General features: G+C 47.4%; 1 protein-coding gene across 1 annotated transcript; it reads right to left on the minus strand.

The window, feature by feature from the left end:
* Window positions 1-653: 653 nt before the first annotated feature.
* On the minus strand, window positions 654-25,719 carry LOC306751646 (electrogenic sodium bicarbonate cotransporter 1-like; the record flags this gene model as incomplete). Its single annotated transcript, XM_079235260.1, has 28 exons — window positions 654-2,476; window positions 2,584-2,658; window positions 2,932-3,025; window positions 3,150-3,314; window positions 3,398-3,571; window positions 4,125-4,193; window positions 4,918-4,990; window positions 5,453-5,631; window positions 6,100-6,261; window positions 6,688-6,801; window positions 7,707-7,892; window positions 7,980-8,035; window positions 8,549-8,811; window positions 9,526-9,659; window positions 11,091-11,265; window positions 11,575-11,694; window positions 12,381-12,535; window positions 13,042-13,129; window positions 13,209-13,366; window positions 14,421-14,493; window positions 14,936-15,035; window positions 15,248-15,427; window positions 15,507-15,667; window positions 16,856-16,988; window positions 20,376-20,540; window positions 21,161-21,234; window positions 24,536-24,677; window positions 25,680-25,719. The coding sequence occupies 27 exons, from the start codon at window positions 25,717-25,719 to the stop codon at window positions 2,618-2,620; spliced, it is 3,474 nt and encodes a 1,157-aa protein (XP_079091386.1). The 3' UTR covers window positions 654-2,476; window positions 2,584-2,617.
* Between the last annotated feature and the right edge of the window lie 76 nt (window positions 25,720-25,795).

Below are 25,795 nucleotides of genomic sequence, written 5' to 3' on the forward strand. Positions count from 1 at the left end.
ACAGAAACACATTTTGCACAATGCATTTGAGATAAATCTGCTTTTGTGTATTGGATTCATCGTCAGAAACTTCCATGTGACGAGCGGATGTTTCATCAGGTGATCCTCCTGACCTGGACTCCTCCAGTCACCCGGACAACACATGAAATATCCAGCGACGTGAACCTGAGTGTCCGTCAGGAGGGAAACCCATTGATGTTCTTTCCACAGCAGATGAGCCAATGCATTCTTCTCTCTATTTGAGGCGGACAGGAACAGTGACTCACAGTAATGAGCCAATTAGTCTCATTACAGCCGACAGGCCTGTGATCGTGGAAACTATGCGGCCATCCTCTCATCTTTGCTGAGACACTGAACACGGCTTACAGCTCGAGTTCATCCCCATCACACTCGTTTCAAAAAGCATTCAGTAACAGTTCATATCGCTCCATCTGGGAGATGCATAAATAATAAAAACACGACCACGGTTAAGAATCATCTGAACGTTTATTGTGCTCACTCAAAAAACACCTACTCAAAAAGACAGACAGCTTTTTGTGGGAGTACGAGCACATACGATGGTTTGTATAAAATTGGTTCAAAAATATATTAATTGCGGAATCAGAACCAGGAAGTCCAAAAAAAAAAAAAAAAAAAAAAAAAAAAAAGTCAAGATATACAGATCATACGACAAAAGTGGAAGGTTTTTGATTTTGTTTCAAAGCAACTGTAACAGTCTGGTGCGTCACATCCGGATCATTGATGTGATCGTGAACACATGAATTCTTAATAAAAAGCCCTTATTTGCGCCACAAATCAGATCAGAAGCAGCGCCGATTGTGCGCGTTCCTTTTCAAGCGATTTGAGATGCATTACACATTCAGATGTGCATCAACATCCTAAAAATCAGTTCAAGTTACAGCGTGGACTTCCAACAGAAGCATGATCAAGCAATTTGAATACAAGGAGATTTAAGACATCACACCGTCACTAAAGTGGAATTTAGATTGCAACACACGACTCGGCTTTTGAAAGTGAAGCTGTTTGACTTTGACCCTGTGAGCTCTGAGGCGGGAACTTCTTCCAGAACAGGAAGTCACAATATTGCATTTCCTCACAGTGACAGTTTGTTGATTTGCATAAAACTAAAATAAATCACTCACAAAAAAAAACAAAAAACACACATTGCATAATTTAAAATCAAAATAAATGTACTCAAGATTGAAAAGAATGCATCACATTTTTAAAAAGGAAAATTAATTTCAATAGGCTTGTTAGGGTGGAGTTCACAGTGTGAGGACGTTTCACCCCAAACTTCAGCATCAGGGGAAAATAGATCTTTTTTTTGTTTTGCTTTTGGGATGAAAAAATATAATTCTGGTGAAATTACCCTTTAAAACATGGCAAGAAAAGAATAAAAATCACACGTAATCATTTCATATTGACAAACAAAAATACAATATCTTAAGTGTCACCGAGCAGAGAAGAGATCCTATGCAGTGCCAGTGGAAGAAAAAACAATAAAATCAGTGATCACAAATAATTGCACAACAGATGTTTAATTAATAAATATATATTAAACATCTGTTGTGCAATATATACCTGGCACCTACAGAAATATGAGAGGTAGAGCTACATACAGGTAGAATACATCTATACCTCCCTAAACAGGGAGAAGACAGCCGAGTGGATACAGACCACAGAAACAATATCTTCAAATTTTGCACAAATGGGGAAGTTATGTGGTAAAGCCAAACTTTAGCTTCAGACAGCAAATTCATCTGCCGAGAGTTTAAATAGAATAAATATAGAAGAACAGAAATTCCAGTCTGCATGGTGTTGCACCGTTCACCTTGGATGTGTTTTTATGATATGCAGCCTGAATAAATAATTGATATGCCCATGAATACTAAATTATTCTCCGCTCATGCATGTGCATGCACCTCCCTTTGGCCTCCGCGTGTTTTACTCTTTAGATTCCTGGAGTTATGATCTAAAACTCCACAGGGAACGTTTAAAATAACCCGACTACTTTATAAAAAAACCTTCCATGAGACGAGAGGCTGGTTTTGTTTGGTGTCATTTGGAATAAAAAAAACATCTTCAATGATATAACAGCTATAGCTGCTTATTACCGCACACATTCATAAGATATTAATGTCCCATAAACACTGCATGACCTTAAGCAGCCCTTTTGTTTTGAGGATGAAGAAAGCAAAACGTCTCAGTACCGCCAACAAGTTTACATTTTAAGATTAACACAAATACTTCAAGCCCTTCTGATTTAAATCCTCACACAGGGAATAATAATACAAATATAAAATGAAACACTGTTACAATGTGCTATAGTAAAAATAAAATAAAAAGGATGTCTGCCATCTTGTGCTGCCGCTTCTTTGGAAAATCCATTCACAGATCTGTTTCGGAGTTCTTCCTCCAGAAGTTCCTGTGTATTCCAATCGGAGGAAAAGCGTTTGCGTTGGAACCTCGGTGAAGACTGGAAGAGAGACAAAGCGACGCCATTACGGCGCCGTGCACAAACAAAAACAAACGACAAAAATCTGAAAAAAATCTGGGAAGCGGTAACCGGCATCCTGTACTCACTCACTCGGCCACAGTGGGAGACTCAAAGTAGTGCTCAGCACGACGAATGCGGCTGAAGGACAGTCTGTTGTAGATCTGCTTGGGAGGGAAACAACTTAAAACACAGACTTCACACTGAAACGTCAGCAGAAGAGAGACGAGAAAGAATAGAAGGCGAGCGCCGCACAAGCTGCTTTTACTGATAGATGTAAACGCTGAAGCTGGCAGGTTAGAGCAGCGTGGAAACAAGAGGAAGAGAAAGCGCATCGATCTGCGAGGCGTTGCGGTCGTTAGCGCGTGCAAGAAGCTCGACGACGGGACCGAGTCCCTGGGAGGCCGGCAGAAGCAAAGCGCCCGGCTGGTACTCACTATCCTGAGGCTTGTCGCCCAGCATGGGCTCCTGCTCCATCGTGTCCATAGAGATTTTTATACTGGGTATATTTTCATTGTAGGGGTATTCAGACTGTGGGAGGACGGAGGAGAACATCAACACTTCTGGACATTAGCATAAAGGGGGAGGAGCTACAGGAGACCGTACATAACAACGTATATTTTGGCACGGCTACGTTTAAGTCGAGAGAACTTACAAATTCGAGTTCGCTGTCGATGCTTCCCTTCTTCTTGCTTTTCTTTTTCTTCTCGTCCTCCTTCTTCTTCTTGTCCTTCTCCGGGATGACGTCGTCCAGGTAGCTGAGGTCGTGCTGGGAGAACAGGTAGTCCATCGCCTTGCGGACGGCCACCAGCGCCAGGATCTGTTGCGGAAAGAGACATTGAGTGGGCCGGCTCAATGTCGAGGACCCGGATGCAGCGCCGGGTTAAAATCGCAGTCGCGTACCATGATGGGGAAGACGATGGCCGCCACGGTGGACTTGAGGACCCAGAGGAGGGCCAAACACAGGGCCTGGATGAAGGTGAAGAGGTGGATGCGCCTCTGGGGGACGTGGCGCAGGTAGATGAGGTCCGGCTGGTGCTTGGCGGGCATCATGAGCAGCTGCAGCCGGTCCATGAACTGATGCAAAGCAAACACACGAACGGATCACGAGGAAGGACGAGATTTTAAATATTGCATCTTCCATGTCACACTCGCTCATTTGAGTGAGTGGCAAAGCGGCGACAGACTTTAAACGGACATCATCTGATTGGCTAACAGCACGTAGCGACAGCCAATGATGTCGCTACTAGCCTTAGTTGCTAATAAGCCACCATTAGCTTTGCTGGCATCTGATTGGCTAACAGCACTGCTCTGAAGTGATGCTTTACAATGATGTCACTACTTCTGCCCAGAAAAGACTTTGCAGTTTTAAAATTCAGTAATTACAGCACAACACACGAGCTAAATCGTATTCACACGTTGTGCCTTAGCTGCTAATAAGCCGCCATTAGCTTTGCTGGCATTTGATTGGTCGACCCGGCTCCAGTAATGGAGGCGTGCCGCCGAGCCAACGCCGCCTGAGGCCGGCCGGCCCGTCCAACCGGTTCTTGTTGTTCGTTACTTCTTCAATTAGCGAAACGAGCAGTGGGTCGTGGCTAACGGCGGTTAGCACGTGGTCAGGCTCACTCACCTGGACGCCGTTGAGCGAGGCCACGCCCATGTAGAGGAACACGCCGTAGAGCACCGGCATGGGGATGAACTGCAGGACACGGAGCACAAACAAACGGGTTATTCATATGGAATATGCAAACGGCTCTAGTTTAGGTAAAAGCATTTCTAGAAGTTAAGCGATGCTGAAGATGTGCTGAGCGTTTATAGTTAGCACCAATGCTTTGGTCTGTAAAAAGAAGCCTACAAGCAGCTTTTCTAAGAAGGTTATTTCAGGTGACGCCGCCTCGGTGTGACGAGGCACTTAGTGATGGTTTGGCAGCTGCTTGCACAGCATTACGCCGCAGAGCTTTAAGCAGTAAGCTAGTGCCGACATGTGCCGGTGCAACAGGAGGTTCAGCATGACGGAGGAAAAAGACACGAGAAACCGCACGCATCACAAAGTATACTAAACATTCTGCAGCTTCAGTTCCAGACGACTCTGGATGCATTCACAGGATCACAAGTACAATATGCAAAATGTCCACAAGAGGGCGCAGCAGCCCCAACAATCAGTCTCTTCACTTTTTTTGTTGGGCAGTTTCATGTGGGAATGGAAACTTGAGAAGGTACTCAGCTGCAAACGGAGCTTAAGCCCGGATGAGCGTGCTTATTTCATCAAATTACTTCAAATAAGGAGAGCGCCTAATGGGATGAAAAACAGATCTTTTTTAAATTATAACAAATTTGAGAGGGGTGACGGCCGTTCTGCCCTAAAAGAGGCCGACAGTAATCCTGGTTTTCATGGAAGAGTTATTAAGAAGTCGGAGCTCTACCTTGAGGATGGGGGCCATGAAGACAGAGAGTCCCGTCAGGAGGAACACAAAGGTACCCGTGACTCTTTGCTCTCTGGACCGGTGGGAAAGAAAGAGGAAAAACATGAAATTAAAAATTAGTCAACCTCACAAAGCATGAAAGCATAAAAGGCTGAAGGCATAAAACCACAGAAAACAGTTTCTATAATCAAGTTTAATCCATAGAACCAAATTCAACATTGCATCTATATTCTCATTCTCACTGTAAACTTGTCTTTGCACGAGTAAAGTCTCAAACTTTGGTTCCCAGGATTCAGTTTAACAGGCCGCCCCTAAAAGTAGGATTGGTGTGCAAGGATGTGCATTTTAATGTTGTCTTTCGTGTGCATAGAAACTTCAGGTCTGGATCGTGACACGCAGCGTTTCGGCCTCTAACCTTCCTGCTAAGATGCATTTTCACCTGGGAATCCAAAATAAATGTAATTACCGACGTGGCGCGGTGGAAAGCTGACGACACAATCAGAGTTATCCCATGACGTTGCCTGCACCGACTCACCTGACACCCAGGAATTTGGGCTGCTCCCCGGGGGCCGACGTCTGGGTCTCCATCTTCAGAGAGTCGATGTGGGCGATGGAGATGACGGTGGCGGCCACGTACCACGGCAGGCCCATGAAGGAGCAGATGATCATCAGGATGGCCACCCAGAACAGATCCAGGTGATAGCCAGCACCTTTCTGGAGAGGAGAGCAGGGGAGTCTCAGTGAGCCAAAGGGTTCAGGGTTAAGAGTCTAGAGGCCTTTTCCAGACATTAAAATCATCTTTATAGTCATTGTGTACCAAAGTCAAATCTCTCGTGGTTGTAGTGCCATATTAAAAGATATTAAAGCATTGATTAGTTGTGATCATTTTAAAAACAAGCAATGAAGAGAAAAATTACTGTATTTTGCTCTTAAAAAAAAAATGGATGGAGACTCATGTTTCTCTGGGTTTACAGGGAAATATTGTTAACATTATGAGGCATGCAATAAGATAATTTAAATAGCATTTACACAGGCATGCATGGTGATAAGTGGGTTTCTGCAAACTAACGTCTTTGGAAAAAAAACATTTTGCAGAGTCAATTCTTTCACTTCCATCCTGCCTACAAGCCTTTATTTCCAGTAGCTTCCTGTAAACTTTGATCCTTTAATAAGTCAGCTGACCTTGAGTTTGTGCTCCTTCCGGTTGACGATGACGGCGGTGATCTGCTGGTCCATGAAGATGAGGATGGTGACCAGCAGCGCGGGCAGCGTGGCCGCCAGATACACCCACCAAGGGTTCCCTCCGAAGGGGGGAATGAACCAGCCCCTCAGTGGACTGGTGGGCTAACGGGGGAAAACGATGACATGAACACGACCGTTAAAGAGACGAGACACCGGACTCCATCATCACAGCTCAAGTACAGCAGAGAAGACTCATTCCAGGTGATTACTCCATTACTCCTCCAGAGCGTCCGAGTGAAGAAATGACCGGCGCTTTGTGACACGACAAATCTGGGCATCGAGCCTCCGGTCAAAACAAAGCTGGCTCTGTACTCTCGACCATACGATCTCACATGTCCTCTAACAAAGTCGTTACTTGAAGCAGCTGCCCGCTCGTCCACCCCGCCGGTCCCGTCCCGAGTCACGTATCTCGGGGTCGTGTCGAGCGCTGCGACGCCCCAAACTTTAGTTTCACGACGACAAAGAGGCTTTATGCACCGAGACCTTCAGAAAGCTGCACATGGCTGAACACATTTAATGTGCATGTACCTTGAATTTACTCGGCACGATGAGCTTCGGGGTGTCCACGCCGACGAAGGCGTCCACGCCGCAGAAGAGCAAGATGGTCAGGATGATGGCGAAGTCACTGATGAGCTTCCTCACCTGCAGGAGGAAACCGCCACAGCAGGTAAACAGAGTGTGTGCGTGTGCGTGTGTGTGTGTGTGTTTATTGTTTTGCTCGTGGCAGTTTGAGCATGTGATATTTTCTTGCTGTCTGACTGAGATCCGGTTAAACTACACGTTTAAAAAGACAAACATTAACTTGCTGAGCGAGCGCTTTTACAGCACACTTCATCACTGACTGGAGTCTGAAAGCGTTTAAACCGACCGGAGCCGCTTGATGCAATCATTTGATGGGGAAAAAAAAAAGAATGGATAATTAATAATTATTTTAAATATTAGCTCATTTTAGTGCTCAATATTTGTTCTTTCATCTCTTCATGGTGAACGCGCTCCTCGTTTTAAAAAGCTCTTTAAATACTTCTCTCTTTTGCAAGAAAAACGTACACACACACACACACACACACACACACACACACACACACCAAACACACACGTATGCAAGACACACACGCATGCAAGACACACACACGCGCATGCAAGACACACACACGCGCATGCAAGACACACACACGCGCATGCAAGAAACGCGCATGCAAGAAACGCGCATGCAAAAAACACACATGCAAAAAACACACATGCAAAAAACACGCATGCAAGAAACACACACACGCAAAAAACACGCATGCAAGAAACACACACACACACACACACAAGAAACACACACACACACACACACACACAAGAAACACACACACACACACACACACACACACACACGCAAGAAACACACACACACACGCATGCAAGAAACACAAGAAACACACACACACACACACACACGCAAGAAACACACAAACACACACACATTCCAGAACGGCGGCGCTACCAGTTTGCTACTTCTTAATCTAGACTTGATTCTAACCGGCATGTGTGAGCCGCCTCACCGTGGTGGGGAAGAAGCGGCTGGTCTTGAACTGCTTCAGCGCCATGGAGCAGGTGTAGGTCCCGAAGAACAAGATGAGGGACATCAGGGTGATGTCGGGCACGAAGCCGCAGGCGTCTCCCACCAGCAGCCCTCCGTACCGGTGACACTGCTCCTTGGTCAGGGTCTCCCACGTGGCGTTCACTGACTGCAGAGGCGACGGGACAAAGCGGCTCCTTCAAGCAACGGGTCGTTTCTGTTTCATGCTGCTAAACGTGACCAAGAGCCAACGTACCAGATCAGTGTCGTTTGTCCACGCGGAGGCGTCGAAGACCGGGTCGGAGTAGTTGCCTGGGAAAGAGAAACAAGAATATAGAACAGGGACCAACGGAGTTCAGGACTTTAAACCAAATGTCCATGACAAGCATTTAGTGAAATCTGGGTGTAAACAGTAAAAAGTGAGTAAATGTAGTATTTAAACTAACAATGAGAACACAAAGCATACAGTAAACCTTAAATGACACAAATGAATGAGACAATAGTTTGATTAAAAGAATAAACATTTATATAGATGCCTGTATGTATGCCTGCTTATATTCTGAGTCTTTCTTTTAAAAGCATATTCATTATTTCAAACTCAGCATGAATGAACACATGAATATAACACATTTACATGACTTTTACTAAACTTTGGGGATTTTATTTTTCTTCAAGGACTTTTCCCAGCCTGGAAACAATCATTTTAAAACTCCATGACCTTTCCAGGTTTCCCCTGAGCGTACGGCCCCTGTACTGAGAAGGATTCTGAGTGGCGGCATCAGATGCGGCTCGTGCCACCGGCTGCAGTGACACATCTTTACGTACCCGGCGTGCAGCCGCAGTCGTAGCGGGTGGCGAGGTTGTCGTGGTAGTCGGCGTTGATGGGGTTGTGGTGGGCCAGCTTGATCATCTTCTTGAACGCGTCGTAGATGAAGATGAAGCTGATGAGCGCGGAGAAGCCCTCCTCGGTGAAGCGCGTGAAGTACTGCACCAGGAAGCTGGCGTCCGTGGCCACCAGCACCAGGCAGAAGACCGCCGACCACAAGCCGATCCACAGCCGGAACTCCAGGTAGTCCAGCTCGTTGTCTCTGGGGGGGGGGGGGGGGGGGGGGGGGGGGGCACACGCCGCACTGTTAACACGTCAACGCCTTCGTCTGACAGGGATTCTGTGAAGTTACGGCTTCCTTTAAGTGGTTTTCTTTTGTTTTCAACTGGAGCCCTTTCAAAATAAAACAACCTTTTGAACGTATCCAACATCTGGAGACGGGCTAACAGCTGCCTGCCTCGAGTCATGGAAACATTTGATGAACACGGAGGCCACAACATTCTTATCTCAGGGCACAATTAAACGAGTGAATTATTAATAATGGAACAGAATCAGGTAATGCTAGGAGACACTGTGTGTGAGTGAGGGAGACACCTCCTATAATAATAATAATAATAATAATAAGTATTGTGAAAATACTTGTAAAGTCTGTAGTTCGCAGATATTCATTTCAGAACGTCACAGAACACATTTTCTGTTTTCCCACCATAAAATAAAAGTGCCATTACGGAAGGTGACGTATTTTGCTGGATGCACACTTTAAAAAACACTTCCTCCTGTGTGTGTGTGTGTGTCTGACAGGAAGCAGACGGCAAAAAACACTCGGAAAATTAACAATCAGCTGCCATCAGATTTACAGTCGGCACAAAAAAAAAAAAAGCTCCCGCCCGATCGACAATGATCTATAAATATCTGCCAGAACACTGCAGCCCCCTTTATTATAAGACGTGCAGAGTGGGTTGGGTCGGCCGCTCACTTGCTGAAGCTGAACAGCAGCCTCTCGAACACGAGCACCGGACCCGTGCTGCTGAGGATCGTCAGCGGCTGACCGGCCAGCAGGCAGAACACGGTTCCCGTCAGCGCCGTCCCCAGGAAGCTCTCCAACACGCCCTGCACACGGGACAAGAACAAAAACTCCTCACACACAAACACACACAGCTAATGCAGCAGGTTGAGCTTGGAAAACATACAATTCTTATCAGTATTTAGCACGCTTTTCCCCTGCAAAACATCGATGCCATAATTGTGCTGACACAGCTGGAAGCTTTGTTTTCCCTGTACACAGCTGGAGTCAGGACGGGCCGTTTCATTCCAGTGGCGTCAGCTGTTCAGACCGTCCACGTAGCATGAGGCTCGTGAAACACACACACACACACACACACACACAGGAGACGGATGAGTCATCGACCCATTGACTGCATTTCTGAGGACCTGCGCTGAGGAGAGGTCAAGCGAGGACAGGGATTCCCTCCGCTGTGCTTAAGAGGAGGAGGAGGCATGACGAGGCTACAGTGGCCGAGTAATCTGGATCTGTGGTTATTTACGGCCCGGGCAAATCCGTGAGGCCGGCACAGGACTGGGAGGACGTGCCGCTCCCTGCCAGGGACGGCCCAGTATGCGCTCGGCCATCATGGGGTCCATTACCCAACTCTGCCAACAGCAGGTACAGCAGATGGATGCTGTATGAGCCCTTGAGCTCCATATTAGCATGGCTTACCAGCTGGAGGGAACTTTTTTTTTTTGTTGTTAATGGGCGTGAACGGCTCCGTCGTCCCAAAACAGACTCGCCGGCTTCAGGTGGACGCGGGACGCATGCGGCGCTCGCTCTCTGAACGCGGTTGCGTAATGTTGGAGTCAACGGGTTCATCCTGGCTTGTGCTTAAGGAGACAACTTGTGCAACAACCTGAGGCTGTGGGGGCTGAAAGAAAGTCAACATTTAGGAGTCAGGGAAGGTGACTACCCAGCTGCATTGTGGGAGATGAAGGATCGAGCTCGACCTGAACTAAAGACCAAAAGCAGGATATAAAAGTCGAGTCGGCAATATTACATACATAATATTTATTTTCTATTTTACGAAGTGTATCTTCCTTTTTTGTTATTCTATTAGACACTGGTATTATATTTACTACTCTATTGTGTTTTATTCTTATATTGTTGTTATTTTTGAGCAATCATGAATAAAGTTCCATCTGCTGCGTCAAATATTAACCACTCTTTCATGAGTGTCCCAACTTCATAAAAGGGGAATACTAATGACTTAATTCATCTTTTAAAAAGGTAATTGACAAATAAGAATGCATCACCGAGATGCATCCAGTAATCTAGTGTGGTATATACGCTCATTCAACCCGAGGCTGAACTGGAGCGGTCCGATTCAGGTCAGAGTTCATCTTTTAGGCACCAAGTTAGTCGTTGCACAACATGGAAGTTAAGCCGATTGAGGACTTGTCCCTCTGCACGCACACCGACGCATCTCTGCAGACTCACACCTCACTCCTGCATATGATAAAACAATAAAACACAAAATAAAAAAAGCGCACCTGCATGTTTTCCGTAGCGTCCCCAAGCAGGCCTCCGAATGTGATGGCGTTGGTGACCGTGCCCAGGTAGATGAACAAGATGGCCGACAGCGACTGGATGTGTATTGCGTCGTAGAAGTCGCTGGCGAAGAACGGCAGCTTCCTCTTGACGTCCAGGACGAGACCGCCGCAGAATCTGGAGAAGAAGAAGAGCCAGTCAACAATTGTTAAAAAAAAGATTATCTTGGAAATAGAAAGGAAGAACTAATGTTGCGCAATAGTCAAGCTCTATGGCTTGTTCTTTTCTTCATGCGTGGGATATTTCCTCGTTGGCAAGTTATGATTTTTGCTTAACGATGCACATCTTCCCTGACATGTCAGATGATAATCAGGCCCTCATACACAGAGCGACCCGATAGGAGGAAACTCATGTAATCCTTCCTCTGTGATTATGATTGTTCACATGTCCACATTCATGTCATTTTGAGAGAGACGTCCTAATTACTTTCTCGTGCGCTGCAGCTCCTCTCCGACCTCGTGTCCTCCTCCCCCTCCGTGGCCGTCTCCATCGTGGGGAGTGTCTCCGTTCATCTGAGGCCCCTCGAGCCCGACGTACATGTTCTTCCTGGAGAATAAAAACACACAAACGGTCACATTCAACAAACCGTCAACACACACGAAGCATTCTGTCTGTCAGTTCCCACAAACAACCAAATACTGAGAGTTCAAATACATAAAAAACATTTAACAACAGCGTTTAGGGGAATGCGTTAATATGCAACTTGTCAAAACTTTAAGAAAGTCATGTGTCTTTTAGCGGTAACTAAGTAATATAACATGTTAATAATACAATTTGGGTAAAACTACATTTACTTTGTCACCATTAGTGTTTTTTTATTCAGCCACCAGAAAAGAAAAAATGGTTCTCTTAGCTTATGTTTGCAAACAGATAAATATACATAGTACCAGCTAGCTAGTTAGCTAGCTAGCCAGCCAGCAGAGCAGAGCTAGCTAGCGAGCGAGCGATAGAGAGATAATATAGTGGAACACTAACAGGCCCTTTATCTGACTCTCATCTTCACTTGTGCTACCGCTACGTTAGCAGTTAGCTAAAGGTAAAGCTGTCATTCAACATCTCACAATAACTATTTGTAGCCGTTCAGCAAAAGCAACACAGCCTCGCTCAAAAGGCAAAGAGGTGCTGTGCGGAAGGTTTTGTCACGGTTGGCGCATTAGATGGACTTAATGTACTGGATTAATGTGCAGTGACTTCATTCATTCAGGATTAGCCCTGCGTGGATTACAGCGGACCTCTTGTCCGAGGAGGGCAGGGACTTGGGCGGCTCTATCCTGATGTTGGGGTCCCACTCTCCGGGGGGCAGCACGATGACCTCGTCCAGGAACTCCTCGATGCCGGCCAGCAGGTCCTGCCTGTTCTTGGCCTTGTAGGCGATGTCATGGAACACCTGCCGGCAGCCAAACACACAAGCGACCCGTTAGCCAATCAAGCTACACAATGCACTGGGACAGAGTGCAGCGCGTCATTGAAAGGCAAACAAATACAATATTGACAACTACTGAGAACTCTTTCACAGTACAAAGAATTTGCCGTTGACTCTAAAACAAAAAAAACAGCTGATAAGCCCGTGACTGGGGTGAGAGCGGGAGAGGGTAAAGTTCAACTTGAGGAAATCCTGGAAAAACACTTCCTATCCTGCCGCGGGAGTTAACATTCCTGACGACACGGAGGGGTTAAGGCGGGAGACGAGAAGCAGAGCGAGCTCAACGCATTCTGGAAAAGCCTGGTTTGAACAATTAAGCTAGAAGGCGTTCACTGGCAGCAGGACGGGCCTGGCATGATTATTTTGGCAATACTCAGAGCAAGTTCATGGATGTCTTTTCAGTCAACTTTTTATCCAGCGCCAACCCAAAGTATACAGAGAAATACAACATGAGCGTCGTAGTAAAGTACCTCGTCTGACATCAGGGTGGCGATGGATCTTCCGATTTCATGATAGGACTTGGCTTTCCCTTTGGGGCCCAGCAGGATGAAGAGGAATCTATAGGCGGCAAGGAAACGAGGAGTTAGGGCGCGGTCGAGGAAGCCGGGTCATGTCGGGGCGGCGGGACGGGCGCTACCTCGTGGGCACGGGGACCTCGGTCAGAGCGCCCAGCATCACGGCCTGCTGCAGGCGCACGAACGCCACGAAGGGAGCGTCCAGGAAGTCCACCTCTCCCACCAGCACGTTCGACGCCTCGGCATCGCGGGGCAACTTCTTCATGAACTTGTTCTTCAGCTGGAGGGAGGGAGAGAGGGAGAGAGAGGGAGAGAGAGAGAGGGAGAGTTCATACACATGTTGACCAATGGATTTCCATGAGCAAACATTTAGTGAAGTCTGGGTGTAAACAGTAAAAAGTGAGTAAATGTAGTATTTAAACTAACAATGAGAACACAAAGCATACAGTAAACCTTAAATGACTCAAATGAATGAGACAATAGTTTGATTAAAAGAATAAACATTTATATAGATGCCTGTATGTATGCCTGCTTATATTTTGAGTCTTTCTTTTAAAAGCATATTCATTATTTCAAACTCAGTGTAAATGAACGTCATGAACACATGAATATAACACTTTTACATGACTTTACAACACTTTCACAAGTTCATTTTCTTCAAGGACTTTTCCAGGCCTGGACATAACCATTTTAAAGCTCCATGACTTTCCCAGGTTTTCCATGACCGTAAGAACCCTGGAGAACAGTCAGCGAACGCCGTGATGAGGAGATCGTTCACACGCAGTCAGACGTTCAGTCGGTGTGGTGATTAAAAGAAGTGATTGCAACAAGGCGGCGTTGTGATTTTCCCGGCACAGGTAGTGCCCGCCCTTTCCTACGATTATGTGCAGCTTGACTTTATGCCACCGAATAAACCGTGTGAGAAATTGCACACACAGTTGTGTACTTTGTATAAGTTGTGGGTGAGAAAAAAAAAAAAAAAAAAAAGAACTCAGGGAAATCATTAACTGCAGCCTTGTTGTGGCGAATGTTGACAGGTTCAGCGCCGCTGGAGCGTAAAGCCAGCCGCTACAGCTCACCACGCGGACACATCTCTAGTCTGAAACTGCATGTGTGGAGGACAGAAACTCACAGGACAAAGAGGGAGCAGAGAGCCAGGCCTTATCTCTCAGAATGTGAGGCCCACACACACACACACACACACACACACACACAGAGCCCAAACACATGACCACACATAGCGCCGCTTTGTGAATGAAGACCTCAAGTATCATCCGGTTGCATAATAGTTGCACATGTCAGCGCAACAACACACACAGAGACAGACAGATTACCTGGTCCCTCTCTGGTTTGTCAGAGAAGTCACTCAGGCTGTTGGAGGTGAGGTTTCTGTGGGCCGTGGTCGGGCTGCCTGCAGAGAGGAGACACACCGGGTTGGGACCAAACAGAAGCCGGGGCGAGACCGCACAGCTTTTACAGGGAGACAGTTATTTATTTTTTGGGGCACAGGACGAAGACGAGTCCAAGAAAAGAAAAAAAAGGCACAGGGAAAGCACACGCAGAGAGCCAGAAAACTCAGGAGCTCGCTAAATGCGGCGAGGCTTAATTAAGCTTTAGGACTGAAGCCAGATGGTTCATGCAGTGAGAACGGAAACTTTGGAACGCCGACGTCGTCAGTAAGTAAGTGGACGTATCAGAGACCAGAGGCGACAGCGTTTCAGCTGTTTGTTGTCAAATAAATATTTAATCAAGTAAATTGTGAGTTAATGAGTACTAATACATATAAAACACACATCCAGCTCAACTGGGAATCTTCGTGCCGCTAGCTCTACGTGCTCATCGACCTCACTTACAGAGGTATCCCATGCTGGAGCTCCTCGTGACCTCACAGGGGTCCTCTGGGTTTTGGGGGTTTGAACAAGGCACGGGGTTCTCAACGGGGACGCGTGCTACATTACCGCCCGGACGCAGCAGGTTTAGAGGCGCGGTCCCGAAGAGGAGGAATCAAAGGAAGGAAAGGAAGGAAGACAAGGTCGGGAAGGAAAAGCAGAGAAAAGACAAGAAGGAAATGATTAGGAAAAAGAAAAGAGTTAAGATTCCACATCAGAAGTGAGAATAAAAGCGTAATGTTTGGGTTAGAGGGACACAGAACATGCGTTACCGTTCTCCTGGTTGGTGAACAGCCGACTTGCACTGGAAACGCTCTTGCCGATGTCGGCGAGGGAGCGCAGGTTGGACTTCTTGGTCTGGTGGCGATGCCGCCGCAGCAGCGTGTACGTGACCTTCTCCTTCAGGTCCGCGCTCAGGTGCCCCGCCTCGATCTGGCTGTCGGTGATGACGTCTGTCGAGAGAGAGGACGTGTGGAAGACCAGCCCTCGGATTCTTATTTTTGGTTAACTCTCCGGTTCAGAGCGACCTACCGACGACCTGCGGCAGCGTGGCGGCCTCCAGGTCCAGCAGGATGGTGCCGGTCTCGATGCACGTCTTCAGCTCCATCAGGCTGTGCAGGGACAGCGTGGCCACGTGAGGCTTGCTCCAGCGCTCGCCGCCCTCCTCCACCTTCTCCTCAAACTTGATCCATCTGACCAGAGGACACACACACACACACACACACACACATAAAAATGCATGTTGAGATGCAGTCAACTCGCCAGGTGTGACCTCTCCACATTCAAATCAAAACCCACCTCTTCAGAACTGCTTTTAATGAATGACTGTGTGCTCTTATTGTTTTTATTATTCCATTTGTTTTATTGCATAGCTTTTAAGACATTGTAAATGTTGTGTAAAGTGACTTTGAGTACTAAGAAAAGCTCTATATAAATTAAATGCATTATTATTATAAACGATGCAGATGCCAGTGAGAAAAACAAATGACAGCCTATAGTACATAAACTGAAAGTGAAGGTCACTGCACATCGTGCATAAACAAAATGTATGTATACAACTGCGACTTTATAAGTTTATGAACGAGTGCCAAACAAAAAGGAGACAAGCGCGGCTCTCTTTTCTTTACTAAACAGCCCCGCGGTGTTTTGCCTTGTCACACTTCAGGAGGTATGAATAGGAGACGCAGCACCAAGTAGACATGCTAAATAAAATCAGGAGGCTCGAGTCCACGGCACGCTGGGATGGAGACAGACGGATGTCCCTGACATGGCCAAATGTGAGACTTTAAATGAGCTTAGCCTGGAAGGTAGGACTCAGGACAAGGATTCCTTTAATAGTAATAATGCCTCACATGTCAGCACTACAAAGGAGCCATTCTCCTGAGCCTGAGGATGGGGTTTCCTGTGGGGATCGAGTATCCGTCTGGCTTCGGGCCTCACGCTTTGACCCGCCGTCTTACCAGGATACCAGGAAAGGAGCCCGGCTGCCGTCGGCCCCGAGGGCTTCAGTTATCGGCCCCGTCGTGCAACCCCCTGCCTTCCCCTCCCCAGAGATACTGCATATCACACCACACCTTCCTCGAGCACATTGAAGTAGAACAAGAGAAGGCATGTGACTTTACAGGACTATGTTAAAGCTTTAAAATAGGGAACAAACGAACAGCATCCACTTTGATTCCAAAATGTCAAGCGCTCCAGAGCCGGCGGTAACGTTACGCCTCGTTCTGGCCGTGTGGGAGTTTCTGCCCTTTCCTGGTCTCACAGGAGCAGGTACTACAGATTTAAAAATCAGATCACTGGGCGTTCACTGGCCTATTTCCCTACACATGAGTGATTGTGAGCGCAGGACATCCGTGACGACCCCGTTGGGCCGCGCTCACCTGGCCGTCTCCTTCCACTCCATCTCCTGCCCGTCCACGGCCAGCAGCTCGTCCAGCTCGGTGAAGAGCTGGGGCGGCGGGGGACCATCGTCCTCCTCTCCCAGGATAAACCGGATCCTCTCCGCTGGAGAAACTGCTGAGAGGGAAAAGGAGGCAAGTTAGGAACAACAAATTAGTCCGTCCTGACTTTATTATGTTCAGGAAACCCAAACCGTGGCCACAGATGCCAGCCCTCTAAAGGTCTACTAGCGCCATGAAGCGCGACAGAACAGCTCTCATAACATTTTAGTTTAAGCTCCTGGAAGTCAAAAACTCCCACAATGCATCTCACGTGCAGAGCAATGAATGGCATAGTCTCAAGGAACTACATATGCAACAATGATTAACTATTGGGGAAAAGCGAGGTCCATCCGAGTCTGCAAATAAAAAGGAGAAGGCGTGTTCGGAGCCAACAGGGATGTAAAGCTATAAAGGAAGTGAATGCATCCGGTCATGCACGGTCCTTTCTGGACACTTTCATTTGCAGAGAAGTTAAGAAATAAAAATAAAAACCAGCCTCTCTATAGAGCGTGACAGACGCCTCTTGAACCCGGCAGAGAAAAGAAAGGCACATTCATTCAGGTATTTAAGCTAAAAGGAAATACTTGACAGCTCGCATTAGAGAACTTTCCCTTCTACTTCCTTCTGAGAAATGTGTCATAACAAAACCATGCGATTGATGAGTTGCAGTAAATGTGCTGCAGGACAGAAACTATGGACACAAAGCCTCAATTATGCAACAATAAGGACGTCACAATGTTTTGGATTCAGATAAAAAAAAGGTTGTACATCGTCAGAAGAACGTTGTACTGTTCTTCCAGAAAGCTGCGTAAAGTGATGACAAAGCAGAAGGGAAGTGGAGACTCTACTGGTCCCAGTGAGCGGGTCGAGAACCTTTACGTCTCCGCACAGCGAGCTGAACTTCGGGAGGTTGTCTGTAAAGAATAGTCCAGGTGGAAACTGCTTCACCGCAGCGAGGAAGTCCAGCGTTAAGCTGCACGAAAGGTCAAGATCAATGTCTTGGAAACGGCGTCTGCTCATCTTCAGCATCATTGTGTGTCACACACTCTCTCACACACACACACACACACACGAGATCTTCCAGGTGTCCACATGGCCTTTCCTGCCATCTGGAGCTGACTCTTGACACCGTGTACACAACACCTCACGTCTCACAACCGGTGTTATCAATGAAAACCAAGCCGTGTTGTGGTGACACACAACCTTTAAGTGGACGGCTCCACGCGGTTTGGCCAGTCAACAGGATTATGGGGATTTAGAGGGAGGGCAAAACAGCACACAAATAAAGTGGAGGGCTCCGTGTGCGCCGTCTAGACGTGTGCATGTGTTGCAGAAGGATAAAGGATGGGTCCTGAAGTGGTATTCCTCCGTCACACGGCTCGGTCCTCAGTCAACCGCTCAAAAGCGTTCACGCTTCAGATCTTCTGCAGCGGATGAGAAAGAAGTGAGTCGATAAGGAGAGGCCACTTGTAGTGAACCTCCGTTTGGTTCCAGTCCGACTCCACAGGTGAACCGTCAACACGGTCACATTTATAACGAACGCCGCCATGTTTGAAAACAGACAAATCAAACCGCTTCAGGGGTCACTCGCGTCCGGCCTCCTGGATCAGCGACGCCGACATTTAGGTCGGCGCTAAACTCTTTAAGGAACCGTTCTGTTCTTTTTTTACGTCTTTTAACGCTTAATTAGGCTTCAACCAACCACCAGCCTCACATCACCTCGTGGGAAGATATTTGTAATAATTGGAAAGGGCTGCATCCACGCGAGCGGCACACTCGTCACATCACGGCTGCGGCGGTGACTCAGCACCAAGGATTACGGCGTCAGGAGCCGTCAGCGAGGGAGGATTACTCCAGCGCTGGTGGAGAAAGAAACGCTGAATAAAAGCTGGAGAGAACAACCGTGTCACAGCAGACGGGTGAAAGTTCCTCGTGAGGAACGTACGGCGGAGAAGCAGCCAGTCCTCCCCGAGGAGCGTTTCTCTAATCACTATATTTGGCACGTCTGCGTCCTTGTGATCTGCTGCTGTACCAGTTTACCTTCTCTATAAACTTCTGTCTCCAAACTCCTCTGCACGGCCTCAGAGCGCCTGTTGCGTAACCGCCGCTTGGCTGCACAGGTTTCTGGAGGAGCGAAAGCTTCCTGACGGCGTCTGAACGCCATGAGCCACCGGACCGTGTTTTATTATCATCAAGCTTTATCCATCTGTCCTTTTCAGATTAGTTCGGTGCAATAATTAGGATATGGACACATCGTGCAGCACATGATCTCAAAGACATTTATGCCATCGACCTTTCCTATAAACCCGAGACTTTTTAAAATCAATTAAATATATTTTAAGCCCCTTTTTTCACATTCAAAACCCAATGTATGTTATATATTTTACGGTTTACTTATGGCTTTAAAGTGACATAAATATTCAATCATAATTATTTCCCGGGACAAACTAAAGCCCTTTATCATCATAACTACCAGAATTCCTCATGTGCCGTTGTTTACCTTGGGTCAGGTATGCGGCATCAGTCTGCACATGCCCAGAAGAGATGAGGTGAATCCCCTCCTCCCCAAAACACATCTTGAGCCCTTAATGGTTACCTCCAGCAGACGCTCTCCCACAATGCAACTCTGCCATCCGACGGTGGATTCCAGCCTCGTGATAATTGCACGCTTTGCAAGTGGCTTTTAACCCGATTTTAATGTCTTCTACTTATTTAATTACCCACCCAGGGGTAGGTGTGTGTGTGTGTGTGTGTGTGTGTGTGTGTGTGTGTGTGTGTGTGCACGCACAGAGCATTCATGGAGGCTTAGAGATAAAACAGATCACCGCACAATTTCCCGGCTCGTTCACCGGCTGGCTCGATGCTTTCCCACTGTGGAAAAGTCTCCTCCTTCCATTCAAACTGATCTAAAAAGACCCTTTTGGATTATTATAACTCCTCCTGTTCTGGAACACTCAGGATGAATGAGACACCTTCCTAAGCTTCTCCACGAGGAGAGACATCTGCTGGCTGACGACCATCTTAAAATATGCTTTTTGCATTAATTCAGTGCTTTCGGGAGCTTCGGCTCACCGCGACTAATCATGTGATCCAGCCGGGTTCCTTCCTCTCAGCACTGAGGTTGCAGCAGGATTACTTTCTTCTTTATCTACCTGTGTTTTAATCTTTCCTGAGGATCCTCTCTTACAAATCCCACACAGCACAGCGTTAATCATCGAGGTGACGGATAATACCGCTCTTGTATTTACTTTACACACTTTAAGCCAATCCGGTGTCATTTTCAGATTAGTATTCAACAAGTTCTCATCCCTCGCTCTGCTGATTCTGGTGAGTGTTTCCTTGCATTTCTTTGGCTCCTGGAGCCTCGATAGCCCCCGACCCCAGGGGCCTCGATAGCCCCCGACCCCAGGGGCCTCGATAGCCCCCGACCCCAGGGGCCTGAACGCGGCCCAGGACTCACCGAGCGGCTTGAGGACGTTGGCCGTGGATTCGTCGGCGTAGTCCCCGTCCGACTTGTACCCCTCGGCCCGCTCCCGCTTGTCCTTGTGGCTGGACTTGCGTCTGTGGCGTCTCCTCCGGTGGTAGCTCTTGGGCACGTGCACGCCAATGTACACGGTGTGGTGACCTGCCGCACAACAACACAACCAGAGCAGGTCAGATTGCGCTCACAAGCAGTGTGAAATGCTTTGTTATCACAGGGAGACGTTGACGCAACGCTTTGTGTGTGTTGCTTTTGGCTTGTTGCGCTCCTCACAATCAGGAAGAGATAAAGCACAACTGAGAAATTAAATGAATGCCAATTACTTCCTCCACAGCGGCTCATACAGGAAATGATGATGTTATGCATGCAGGAAGTAAATCAGAGGAACATCCAGGGAGGGAAAGAGACGACTCCTCCGCACACTGGAATGCAACAGAGTCAAGCGAGCGTTCCTTAAACGCCTCAGAGCGTTTAATGACATCTTTGGCTTCCTTGTAGACGCCAAAAAGACCACCTGAGGCGCACACACACACACACACGGTAGGATTCAACCACACACACGGCTTGACATAATGCCAAACTCCAAGACCTGGTTCTCTGTGTGCACACTGGAGTGTTGCTTTGTGAAGCACGTTAATGTGGGCGTGTCAACAGAAATTCCCATCATCTTCCTGTTCAGGAATGTCTGAGCTAAATCTTTCATCTTAAGCATCACATTCTAGACAACTGAGAGACGCGGCCGACCCGTCCGTCAGCGACCTTACCTTCCACTTCCTCTTCGTCGCAGACGTGTTTGACAAAGGACGCTCCTCGGTCCAGGACGGCCTCGTCCTCCACTCTGCAGGGCAAACAAAGAGTTACTCAACACGGATCCCTCCTGGACGCACAAGTCAATCAGGGACAGTCGCTCTTCATCACCAAAGAAGACGACAACATCTTTATGCTCATTCAAAAACTGTTGCTTCATTTGGGGTTAGCGTGAAACACAGGTGGACCACAGACCACCGCACGCGGTCATGTGGATTATTTTGTATGTTTTGAGTCATCAGAAAAACAAACCTGATGAATAACAGGACTTCAAGGTCAGTGGAGCCGGCAGCCTTCAAAGTGAAGCAGCTTTTGTGGCGCTGTGGTCGTGACCCACATGTGTCCATTAATAACCTTAATAACCACAACGCTGCACCAAACATGAGGAGGGCACCATTTTTCACTCTTTTCTTTTGGCCGATGAGTTGCTATGTAAATGTACAACTGCATATTCAGACCATCCCGGACCGCTCTGAGCTCACTGAAGGCCGCAGACGTCGGTCGGAGGGAGTGTGGCTCCTCCATTCGGGCAAAGTGTGGACTAACCCCGGCCGTGAGCGTCGCTCTGAGCCAACCCTCAACCTCAGGAGACGGAGGGAAACAACCACAACAAGGACGGCCCGCCGAAGACCAATCAGCACACTAAATACTTTGCCGAGGCCTCAGTTTAAATGAGTCGCTCTCGTACTATGGACCGGTTGCAGACGCGCGTCGGCTTCAAATCAGGAGCTCCTCCGCTGTGAAAACAGTTTGGTTAAAAACAGCAAAGAATTTGGAGAAGTCTGCGTGACAATAAACATGTGAGCCGTTTCCGCCGAGCAGCAATCCCCACGTGGGACGATGATGATATCATTTGAGGAACGGAGGGGACGGGAGCGGCGCACAAAGCGCTAAATAAACAGAGTCAGGAAGGACAGCGAGCTCCTCTGAGGATACGCTATCTGTCCTTGAGGGGAGACACAAGTAGCGCTGATAGCAGCTCAGAGATCAAACAGGCGATACAGGAGGAGGAGGAGGAGGAGGAGGAAGAGTGGCCAGGTTTACACGCAGCCTCCCTTTGTTGCTCACAACAAGAGAGGTCACGTTGCCACACGGCCTCGTGGAGAGCGCCACCGCTATCGCTTAGCGGCAGATTTCTGTGCATGTTCTGTTCCGATTGTCCTCTTCCCTCCCAGGACGGCGCGTACACAACATACCAGCAGCTCCAGGCAGATACTTTAGTCACACTGCTCGTGTGTGAACAACTCAAAAGAGGTCAGTTAATCCCAGAAGACAGAAATGCATATTTGTCCTCTTACGCGTTGTGCCGTTTATTATCAATCCAGATGCTTCTGGAGACGCTCTGTCCACCGCGATGAGGACATGTGTACTGAAGATCATCGACAGACCAGTTGTGAGCCGCTTCATGTGGGAACCTTCTGCTTTCAGCCGCACACAACAAGGTCTGTACGGACAGAAACTAACCAACATTAATATAGTGATCAAAGTAGCAGTTAAAGATAGCAGCAAAAATATGCATCATCATAACTGTCCCTTTAACCAGCCGTCTTAAAGCGGCCTTATAATGCACCTCTCCAGGAACGCCGCGCGGCCTTACAGCAGTATCCGGCGTCTTCTAGTTCACGTCATAAACAGGAAGTCTTCTTGATCTTCAGTTTCATTTCCTGCCATGACTTCCTCTGCCTTCTTAATACATACATAAGTAAAGAGACGCTGGGTGAGGGTCAGAGCGCCACTTTGCAGCGCCGCGACCTCGTGGATGAACCCGTCTCTGCGTGATCAGCTGCTCGGGATCAGGGATCATCATCCTGGAGAGTCTCTCTACAGCGTGACGCAACCGAGCCCACCAGCAGGGTGGGACACACACACACAGCCAGGCATACAGTTTTGATAACTAATTCATATTCATTCATGGAGAAGCTCCTGAATGCACATCTGTCTGCAGCGGTGCAGAACGCTCTGACATCCGTCACTTCCAACCTGAAGAGACGAAGAACACACACCATAAAAGGAACACACTCGTTCCTCTGCACGTGTGTGTGTGTGTTTTCTCCCTCAGAGAGAACGGGGAACCTCACAGGGGAAACTCAGGGGGCATTTTGGGGTTTTGCCTCCCTTCTTTCCTTTGGTAGCACACAGAAGGAGACCCTTCCAGATCTCTGCCTCTTTTATTTTTCTGACAGTCAGAATTAAACTGTCAGATTTGTTGGAGAAGTGCTGTGTCAGCAGTGGTTTTTAGGCTTGAAAAAGTACTTTTAAAAAAAGGGACATGTATTGTAAAAGGTGGCCATAGCTCTCAGGAGAGGTGACGCAGCACACACAGCCTCTCAGGTGATTACAGATCAGTTGACGCACTAATTGAACAGCAGTTCACTCCCTGCTTGTCTGGACTTTTGGAATTTCCTGTAAAGCAACAAACACTTGAATGGATGAGGAAATGGACGCAGAGTATTTGCAGAGAGCATCGCTCACACAAAGGAGCTTTCAGTAGGGAGGAACTCAACATTTCACAATGTGGACCAGAGGAATGAGGAATCCTCTCTGAGCCTCAGAGTCTGTGGTTTCACTTCAGTTTGCGATACTGCAGTAAAGCCTCTCGCCGGCTGCAGGTGACTTTACCTGTTGATGAACTAACAGGAGTCAAGTCAGACGGACGGAGAAAAACAGTCAAATCTCGAATTGCATCATTGCGCAACGCTGGCCCGCGGAGAGTGCGCAATATCTGGGGGCGTCAAACATAGACCACATGGTGCGAGTCTCACACACACACACACACACACACACAGAGTTGTGTCATACAGTGTCAGCTCTGCGCCACCTGGCCCGCGTCCCTCTAATTGGAAGCGACAAGCTTCCTGGAAGAATAGATTAGGCCGAGCGGAGAGTTCACGCGGCGCGGCAGCGGCGGCTTAGCCGCACGCGGCGCGGCCCGATGTGCGACAAGCAACTCAAGTTACGCAACCACGAGCGCTGGAGGGTCCGTGGAGCTATGGGCAGCTGTGCGGCCAGATGAGCGGCGGAAACCTTTACGCACAGCCTCGCGCCACGCGTCCTGTGAGCGGGTGAGTCACGTTCACCTGGTGCCTCATCACACACCTGGCCAGGAAATGCCCCCGCGATGCCTCCGCGTGGAGGAAGAGTCCCGACGCGAGGAAACAAAGAGGAAACTTACTTCTTCTCGGAGCTCATGGTGGAGAAGTTGTTCCTGTGACGCGGGTCAGGCTGGAGGTCTGCGGCGGGGAAGCTTCAGCTCCTCTAGACGTCGCGCTTTTCACGTGGGTTAAAACAAAAATAGAGATTTAAATTGGTTTAAAAAGAGAAGAAAAAGTAACAAATGAGTCGAGGAGCCCGGAGAGACGTCGCTGGATCGGTTCCTCCGCCTCCACAGGTCGAGCTGGACCGGGATCAGACTCCTCAGGTTCGGGTTCGGCTCAGGGCGCCAGGTGTCATCGTGGGCAGAGGAGGCTGCTGGGTCTGGAGCGCGTGCGGAGAGACTCAGGGACTGTGTCCATATTTAAAGTGCCATCCCTCCTCCTGCCGTGACGCCACGGGGGGCGTGGCGCGCCGCACGTCAATCAACGTGTTTCACTTTGTGTCTCATTATTTATCTACAGATTATTATTTGACCAATGACTTTCCAAGACTTTAAACCAGATTTCCATGACAAACATTTAGTGAAATCTGGGTGTAAACAGTAAAAAGTGAGTAAATGTAGTAAAACTAACTAACAATGAGAATACTTTAAACTAACAATGAGAACACAAAGCATACAGTAAACCTTAAATGACTCAAATGAATGAGACAATAGTTTGATTAAAAGAATAAACATTTATATAGATGCCTGTATGTATGCCTGCTTATATTTTGAGTCTTTTTAAAGCATATTCATTATTTCAAACTCAGCCGAAATGAACAACATGAACACATGAATATAACACATTTACATGAACACATGAATATAATTCAATTGAACATGAATAACACATTTACATGACTTTTACACCTTTTTTTTTTCCCCAAGGACTTTTCCAGGCCTGGAAATAACCGTTTTAAAACTCCATGACTTGTCCAGGTTTTCCATGAGCGTAAGAACCCTGTATGTAATAATTTAATTGACATTTGAAGCACTTGTGGTGCATTTATTAAATGGAATTTAATCAAGTCAGCTGCTTGTTTGGAACTAATTAATGTTACGTATTGATTTCGCTTGTCAAAGACAATTTAAATGATTTAACTGTCAGTGCTGATTTTAAACACTTTAAGTCGATGGGTTTAATTTAGTAATACACAGATCTCTAATATATATATATATATATATATATATATATATATATATATATATATATATATATGCCCTCTTATAAAAAGGCACCTGTTCAGGTAATCCCATCCCATTGGAGCTACCAGGTAAAAGCTCAGCAGTCAAACAGCCGACTGGCGACATCTTCTGGAGGAGTTGAACACAGTAAACTTCACCTCTGATGTGCAGCTCCAGGATCTCTGGTTTCAACGACATTCCTTATAGTTTAGATACTTTCAGATTGTGTATTTACAGCAGCTTCCATGGGATAAACTAGACAACCACAACGAAT

Source organism: Taurulus bubalis (assembly GCF_910589615.1).
Source record: "Taurulus bubalis genome assembly, chromosome: 19".
Lineage (NCBI taxonomy): Eukaryota > Metazoa > Chordata > Actinopteri > Perciformes > Cottidae > Taurulus > Taurulus bubalis.